Source organism: Elaeis guineensis, chromosome 10 (assembly GCF_000442705.2).
Source record: "Elaeis guineensis isolate ETL-2024a chromosome 10, EG11, whole genome shotgun sequence".
NCBI classification, from domain to species: Eukaryota; Viridiplantae; Streptophyta; class Magnoliopsida; order Arecales; family Arecaceae; genus Elaeis; species Elaeis guineensis.
In genome coordinates, this window is record NC_026002.2 from 29,173,334 (window position 1) to 29,182,586 (window position 9,253).

Sequence of the window (9,253 nt, forward strand, 5' to 3'; positions counted from 1 at the left end):
GAAGCTCCATGGAACTAGAAGGAAGCACTCACTGTACAATAAAAAATCTAGGCATTTTGCTACCAAAAAAAAAAAAAAAAAATCTAGGCATTGAAAAGGTTGTATTTCTTCCAATTAATCTGATGATGTATCATTAGTAGGCCCCATGGGAAAGATAAACAGATAGTGATCGTTTAGACTTTGAATAATGGACCACTACTTGTATAATGGTGAGTCATTCTTTGTAACTTAGGAGGTCTGTAGACTTCAAAAATAATGTGGACAGCCTCAAGGAGGAGAGAAGTTGAAAGATTAGTTCTACCTTTTGCTGAAACATCAAAACTTACATGGAGATTCCACTCTAAACATGGAGAATGTCAACAAGTAAACAACAAAGTATCTTGTGATATTATCCTTTTCTTCAGAACTCATAAGAGGTTATGATGCATGACCCCGCTTTCTAATGTTAAGAAGGTTATAAAGTGTTTTTGTGGTTTGTTAGCTCCAAAATGAGAAACCTTTTTGGATGAAAAGGTCCAAAATGAGAAACAAACAAGGAAGCTCACATAAAGTAAATGGGAAATGATATGGCCAGCATATATAAGGGCAGTATATATGAGTGCAAGCCAACTGTTGGGTAGAAAGTTTTAGATCCCTCCCATATCATTGAGTTCCTCATCCTCATAGAACAAGGAAAATAGAGGAAAGATGGATCTCAAGCATGGTAGCATGGACAACAATGTGGTCGTCAGGGAATTCAACAGGGAAAAGGACTGGGAGGTGGTAGAGAAGCTTGAGAGGAACTGCGAGGTTGGGTCTAGAAAAGATTACTCCATCCTTACTAACACGTTAGGAGACCCCCTATGTAGGGTTAGGCTTCATCCTCTCCATGTTATGTTGGTATGTGCGGTTACTTTAAAGTGTTGTTTGATGTTATTTTTTTTGTGCTTTGTCCCATGATATTAATTGTTTGAGTTAAAAGCTTTTACCATGGAGAAGATGATATGGATGATTGTATGGGTTGAGATGCTAATGTTATCTTGGCCTGCAGGTTGCTGAGTTGGTGGGAGATGGAGAGGTGGTTGGAGTGGTGAGAGGCTGCATGAAGTGTGTGGGAACTGGCCTTGAGACTGGCCAAGTGTGGATGAGCTACATCCTTGGCCTTAGGGTCTCCCCTAAGCATAGGTTGCTCTCTCTCTCTCTCTCTCTCTCTCTCTCTCTCTCTCTCTCCAGCATGTTCACAGCAAATGCACACGTACCCGAGAGGGTGATACCAAGTTCATGTGTTAGTGACCTTGGTGACAGTAATTTGATGCATTTGTTATTGCGTGCGGATCCCCTATCGTGCATCGCAATGCACACCCGCCCATCTGTAGTTGTGTGATGCATGCCATGCATGGCCGTATGTACCATCTATCATGCGATGGATGGTGCATGCGATACACCATACCATGCGATGCATCGCGTACAATGCAAAGGATTCCTATCCTTTATTCTTAAATAGGTAAGGTAAATTCCAAAAAAGAGGTGTCTACTTAAGGAAGAGCAGATTAATAATCTTTTTTTTTCCTATTAAATTTATTTATAAAATCATATATATATATATATATATATATATATATATATATATATATATATATATATATATATATATATATATATATATATATATATATATGCATGTTTGCGTTTTGTGCAATATTTTTACATGTGCTCTTTATTGTACATTCCCTTTCCCCTTGGTTCGAAACGTACATTGTTCAATAAGCAAGCCAACGCTAAAATAAAAAGAATGGCCGGGAATAACACTAACAAAACTATTACTAGGGTTTGAACAATTAGCTAGTCAAATAGTACTATCAGTTGTTAGAATTTTTATATCAATAAAATATTAATATATGTATGTTTAGAAAATGCCAGAGTTAGCTTAGCATGTATGCAAAGAACAAGAAAAATTTTTAGGAAAAAAAGAAAATCTCTCTTTGAACTCTTCGATATATTATCACTTTTATAAATTTAAATTTGATAAACATATTGTTGAATTTCCGTTACAGCACACAATGACTACAAATATGTCTTTAAGTTGCTATCTCAGACTCCACTCATGTTCCAGGATTAATTTCAGTGGGATTATATGAGGAAAATAGAAAGGATAGATAACATGTATGCATTTCAAGAAAAAAGATAACATGCCATTAAAAACTTTTGCTAGTATAAACAATTTAGACTATCGTACCCCAAATCGAAACATTTTAGCCCAGTTCTACTCATCTATGACAGTTTTAAACAAGTTTAGAAAAAACAAGGAACATAATAGGCTAAACCTCTCTTAAATGTGATGATTATAGCATACTGAAACGAAAGCAATTCCTTATAACATGAAAATCGTGTTACACATATGTATCAACTCGCAAAAGAAAAGGATTTTTAACATGTAATTTAATCTATTTATAATTAACTGATAATTAAATGATACGCAACGGCGATTTTTTCCCTTTTAATATTGACTTAGAGTCATATGTGTGAGTGGGCATTTTGATGCATGAATTGGATTAAGAGCACAGAATCATCATTTTTCTTTTGATCATTACTTGACTTACGGTCTAAAGAAGAAAAATAAGATTGAGTTCAGCCTCATCCAATAGCTATATATTGAGGTATTTTATGCAAGGAAGAAGAAAAGAAAGGGACATATGATGACATGTTTTGGCTTTTTTTTCCATGCAGGCGTATGGGAATTGGACTAAAGCTCATGAAATCAGTTGAAGCTTGGGCAGAAAGAAATGGAGCACGATATGTTTTCTTGGCCACAGAGGAGAACAATGCTGCCTCCATAAATCTTTTTGTTCTTAAATGTGATTACATAAAACTAAGCTCTTTAGCAATATTGTTTCAACCACTTGAAGCTTGTAGCAAGAAGAACCCATCTGGTGATGTGAGGATAGAGAAGCTGACTGTTGAGAAAGCTATTTCATTATATAAAGATCGACTCGGAGGTGAGAAATTCTTTCCGGCCGACATTGATGTCATTCTTAAAGAAGATCTCAGCCTTGGTACGTGGGTGTCATACTTCAAGGAAGAGCATTGGGATGGTTTGCATTGCAAAGAGAATGATAAAGAGTTCCTTAGCAAAACTCCAAGCTCTTGGGCCATCCTTAGCATGTGGAAGACTTACGAAGTTTACAAGCTTCAGGTAAAAGGAGCACCTTCAGTTAGGTGTATTAATACTACTCTTACCCATATAAGATCCAAAATCCTCGGTTGTTTAAGAGCTCCTTCATCTTGTGAACTTCTCGCTGGTCCATTTGGTTTTCTCTTCCTCTATGGGCTTCATGGTGAAGGGGAGAGAATGGGTGATCTTATGAAATTTTTGTGGTGCTTTGCTCTTAGTTTGGCCAAGGATGTGACTGACTGCAAAGCTATTGTCACTGAGGTGAGTAATTGTGACCCTCTATGTGGGCATTTGTCATGGGGATCCTCCATATCACGCATCAATGATGTATGGTTTTTGAAGAAGTTGGGTGGTGGTGCAGGAAATGACAGTATCAATTGGACTGCTGCATCTCAACTATCCCGGGTTTTTGTTGATCCAAGAGATTTTTGAAGGCCAGAATCACATTGATATGCTTTGTTATGAACCCACCTTAAAATAAGTCAAGTAGGAGTTATAATCGCATGAAGTTTCCAATGCTTATGTTTCATTTTGCTTACCTTTTCCATTGTCCCCAATCCATTGGATGAGATGTTGTGAAGAACATTCATTGAAGAGTGATCTCGTTGCACTTTGAGATTTTCATTATTCAATTTCAGATTAATAACAAAGAACTGTGTCTTGTAGTAGTTTTGCTTCATGAAAATCCAGGTTTGTAATCCCTCAAGCTTCTTTCCCAGTTTTTGATTCCTTGGGAAATCCTATAAGTATCACCCACGACATTCAAAGCTCTTGGAACATTTGGATCTGGTTGAAGGCTCAAGTAGTGGCAATAGATTTGCTATAGAGATAACTTTGTTGTCAATCACTCCCCAAAGTACGTAGTATATCCTGGAACCTTATTACTATTTTTTAGCTAGTATACGGTTGCTTCTCAATTAGTTACTGATATATTATCAATTAGGGGTCATTGCTTGGTGCAATCATAAAAGGCTCGGCCTCACAAGGCAATGGATATATTGATTCGAGTCCGAGGAAGCCCCACTTTTGTGCAAAATAAAAAAAATAATAATAATAATAAAAAAGAAGAAGTCCAAAAATAAGGTCTGTCCTTTCCCTTCCTAAGATCTCAGATCACAGGGACTATAATTGGGTATAATGTCTTGGGATCGACATAATATCCGATCATGAATTGAAAGCTTGAAAATGGAAAAAATGGGACAAACTACCTTCTAAAACCTGTATTACTGGGTGATTTTTTCAGTGCAACTTCCTATGAGAATCATTCATAGGTGATTAATTTTTTCTATTGTCTCGTTCATAGCTGATGTTTTTCATATCAAGCAGCTGTTTAGTTTGAAAGGATCCCATTGTTGATAGACAGGAGCTTCTCAAAGTCCCACCTATCTTGTTCTTCTATTAATTTCCAAAAAAGCTCTATTGCTTCTATGGATGGTTTTTCCCAAGAGGCTCTTCAACTTTGTATTGCATGGCTAAATTGCAATGCTACTTTTTTGCCTCTAATCTATCTTAGTTTCATTTTAAAAGACTCAAAACTCTCAAAGTCAGATTGGATGCTTCTTCTGAAAATTAAAAGGAGACTTGCTGTGTGCACTAGTACATTTCTATCCTTTGGTGGCTGCCTAATACTGCCATACTGGTGAATTATATCCTTTCTTCCATCCCTCTCTATTACATGTCACTCTTCAAACTGCCTTCTTAACTCATCAAAAAGATTGATGGATTTCATAGGTCCTTCCTTTGGAAAGGTTGTGACAATATTTAGCGGGCTTTCCTGTAAGATAAATTAGGCTAAGGTCTACTTGAGTCAAGAGGGGAGTGGCTTTGGGCTCAAGGACTTTTAACTCATTTAGCTAAGTACTCCTTGCTAAGTGCGGCTGGAGACTACTTAAATGCGATTACTTCTCTCAGCTGCAGCTTCTCAAATGCATGTATTTTAAAATAGTTAATATTTCAGATGATTAAAAATGGAGACGTAGATGCACTAGTATTTGGAAAGACATCATTAAAAGGTTGCCCCCATTCTAAAATCGAATCAAATTTGTGGTTGGAAATGGGCTTGTAGTTCTTTGTTGGAAAAATTCTTGGATTCTTGATTGTCCACATGATCGTGATGTTTTTCCAAATCACTATCAAGCATCCTGCCTAAAATCGAGGGTTGTGGCTAAATTTTATAATCAAAGGTCTGGCTCCTAGAACCTTAAATCTAGTTGCCACCTATCGTTGGCCACTAGAGATGAACTGCCTCTTCTCTTGGCCATCCTTAATGAATTTTAGTTCAGTGGAACTTTAGACTCGATTCATTTATGAATTTTTTTTTTCGGATGCTTTCTCGACGACTTCTTTGTATCATTTTATCAATTCAAGAGATATCAAATGGGAGGCAGCTAATTGCCTTTGAAAAATCTGTGCTATTACTAGTAGCCCTAAAAATCATTACCACAGCCTACAATAGTAGTTATGCCAATTGCTGCCACTATGACCATCGCCGTAGGTTATGGCAGCAGTTCTTTGGGATACGGTAGCGGTTCAACTGCTGCCATAGACATGGTATGGCAGCGATTTTGAAATCACTGCTATAGCAATTGCTGCCATAGAGATATGGCAGTGGTTGTCTAACTGCTGCCGTAAAGCTATGATAGCGGTTGTTAAACCGCTGCCCTAGTTAAATCTATAACAATCATTATGCCAACTGCTGCCATAGATTCTATGACAGTGGTTGCCAATGCTACTGTAGCCTTTGACTTGTCAAAATGGTCGACCGGTAAAGGACGATGGCTGATCGATGGGAGGGGGCGGCGGTAGTGGTCGGCAGCCCATCGCGGCAGTGGCCGATGGTGCCAGATGGTGCAGGCCTACCACAGTGGCAGTGGCGGGTAGCACGGGCCGACAGCGCCACACAGCGGCTGCGGGCGTATGGGCGGCGGCGGCAAGGCCCGTATAGAGAGAGAGATCGTGAAATGCTTAAGTCTTTAAGTCATTATATATAAGCCATTCATTTCTTCCACAATCGATGTGGGACTATCACAAACTATATTTTGGACCTATCGCAGCGGTTATAGATAACCGCTGCTATAGGTCATCTATGGCAGCGGTTATCGGTAACCACTACCGTAGGTCAATCTATGGCAGCGGTTCATGATAACCGCTGCTATAGATTAAGATATGGCAGCGGTACTAACTGCTGCCATAGACCTATAGTAGCAATTATTGCGCAATCGCTACTATAGAGGCAGAATATAAATTTTTTTTTTTTTTGAATATGATATAATTTTAGATTTTAAAGTTCATCTTTATTGTTCATTATCTAAATAATTATCATTAGAGTATCGTCACACACTAGAAGAAAACATGATATTAGCGACGAAAAAAAATTCATCGCTAATAATCGATTTTCATCACTAATAGTTATTAGCGACGAAATTTTTGTCGTTAATATTTAGTCGCAAATAATGCCATTGTTGATAATTTTTTACAACATAAAAAAATTTTCATCGTAAATAATAAATATTACCGACAAAAAAATTTCATCGTTAAACCATTATTTTTTCAAAAACTATTTATGATAAAAAATTTTAGTCTTAAAAAAAGATAATTTATGATGAAATTAATTATTTACAATAAATTTTATTCATCACTATTAATTTAATTAAATTTTTTTATGAAAATAAAATTAAAAAAAATATTAGCAACGTTAATTTTTCATCGTAAATATCTCAATTTTCGACATAAATTTTTGTCACTAATAAAAATTAAATTAATAATGATAAAAGTATTTTTATTATTATTAATTTAAATAAAAATTTTTATAAAAATCAAATTTAAAAAAAAAATTTAACGACGTAAATTTTTCATCGCAAATATGGTTATTTGTGATGAAAATATTTTTATTGCTATTAATTTAATTAAAAATTTTTATGAAAATTAAATTTAGAAAACTATTAGCGACATAAATTTTTCATCGCAAATATCATCATTTATGATGAAAATATTTTTATCAGTATTAATTTAATTAAAAATTTTTATAAAAAAATAAATTTAAAAAATATTAGCAACATAAATTTTACATCACAAATATTTTAAATTCTGACATAAATTTTTATCAATAATAAATTTTTAATTATTTATGATGAAAATTTTAGTCACTATTAATTTAATATAAAATTTTAGTATTTTTAAATTTATTAAAAAAAATTATTTACGATCAATTTTTTATCGCTAATATATTTTCTAATGATGAATATTTCATCAAAAATAATTCTATCACTAATAATTTATAAATATTTTTTTAAAAATAATTTATAAATATATATATTTAATTTATATTTATAATATTTTTTTATAAATTAAAAATAAAAAAATAAAAAATTCACACAATAAATTCATAAATAAATTTTATCATTTTATTATATTAAATTAAAATTATAATAGATCTAAAATAAAAATAAAAAATTACACAAATAAGTCGTCAAGTGTCAGCATCTGCAGAAGGAGAATGGGCTGGGGAAGGGGTGCGCTCGAATGAGCTCGGCTCGGTCTGCTGCTGCCTCATCAGCTGTATTATCTGCTCCATCTACACCATCAGCTCCATCATCTGGATCTAGAGCTGCTGGTACTCGTCGACACGTGCAGTCAACTCATCAACTCGCTGTTCAGCCTGCCTCTGTACCTCTGTTAGCCAAACATCACAGGCAGCATGGATGTCAGCCCTGGATGAGTGTGAGAATGAGAGAATAGTGATCCCATGTCTTAGACCTCTAACATAATAGGGTCTCATACCAATCACTTGACCACAGATCTCATCATTTGTAGGTGCGGTCGAGCCCTCAAGGGTAGGTTGGGATCTGATGTCTATCATGCGGTCCTGAAAATTAAAATTATAGTTATTTTAATTTTATACTGAAAATCAAACTGTAAATAAAAAAAATAATTGAAAAAACTTACAAAGAGCTCCTGACTCTCCGTCGTCCACTCTCCTGACCGTCACTGGTGGGTTTGCTGGTAGATATCGATCCTATCAAGAAGCTCGCCACTCTCAGCATCTCTCTGCAATTTGAGAATAATTAATTAAAAAAATTTTAAATAGCTATAGAATTATATACTAATTAAAAATTATTTATCATCTGCTCCATGTGACAAGCGAACGACCTCGAACCCCCATAATGCGGTACGGTCTGTCTAGCCCGATTCGCGGCGTTCTGGGCACATCTCCTCTGTACAGTTAGTCGTCAAATTAGTAGGTAACAAATTGAATTTAAGAATAAATGATGTCGAATCCTCGTAATGCCGGCATATGACAGTCCAATCATCCATAGTGATGTTGTTATAGGACCGCTGCCATGCTGCCTCCACCCCCTGATCGTGCATGATATGGTACCAATGCTGATGGATGTGGTGGCGATACTCCTTGAAATGCAAAAATAAATGAGCGTCCATAGCTCGCCGCATGCGATCCTCCTCGAAATCAATAATATCAAATACATCTTGTCAATAACAAATATTAGAAGAATATCATGCTAATTAAATATTCATAGTATAATTTATTTTACCTATAATTAGGTGTAGAAAATCTCTCTCTAAGTTGGTACAACGTGACGCCAATCGAAAAGCGTCATAGGAGCATAGCTGCGGCATATGATGCCCAGCTCGATCTGTCACGGCTCGCACTATTCTCTAATGGGCCTGGTGTAGTCGGATGGTATCTCGATATGGAGATGCTATCCCGGATGTTCGCATCTTCAATGCTCTAGAGTGAGGTTTTTCGATGGATCTCGCCCTCGCCTCACTACGGGTGGAGACTGGCTTGAAACAACAATAAATAAATCATTAGTATGATAGCTATTCAAATAAATTTTTTTTTTTTATTATATAAAAAGTATAATAATACCACTCGGATCTGTTAGTGCAGGATCCTCTGACGATGGAGCTAGTGTGGCAGTAAAAATCGATGAAGACGTCTCAGCTTTCGGGGTAGACTGCGAACGTGAATGTCATCGTCTCTCCTGATGCCATACCTGTAATTCTTGATATATAAATGAATATAATATTGAACAATAATAGAAATCCGAATGAATTTTAGATAAAATTTCGATCCAGATTCGG

The 9,253-nt window shown here is 35.7% G+C and overlaps 1 protein-coding gene across 1 annotated transcript; it reads left to right on the top strand.

The window, feature by feature from the left end:
- Positions 1 to 687: 687 nt before the first annotated feature.
- Positions 688 to 3,583, top strand: LOC105052774 (probable N-acetyltransferase HLS1-like). The gene is made up of 3 exons (XM_010933712.3): positions 688 to 879; positions 1,031 to 1,164; positions 2,707 to 3,583. Exons 1-3 carry the CDS (start codon positions 688 to 690, stop codon positions 3,581 to 3,583), a joined length of 1,203 nt encoding a protein of 400 aa, XP_010932014.1.
- The last annotated feature ends 5,670 nt before the right edge of the window (positions 3,584 to 9,253 follow it).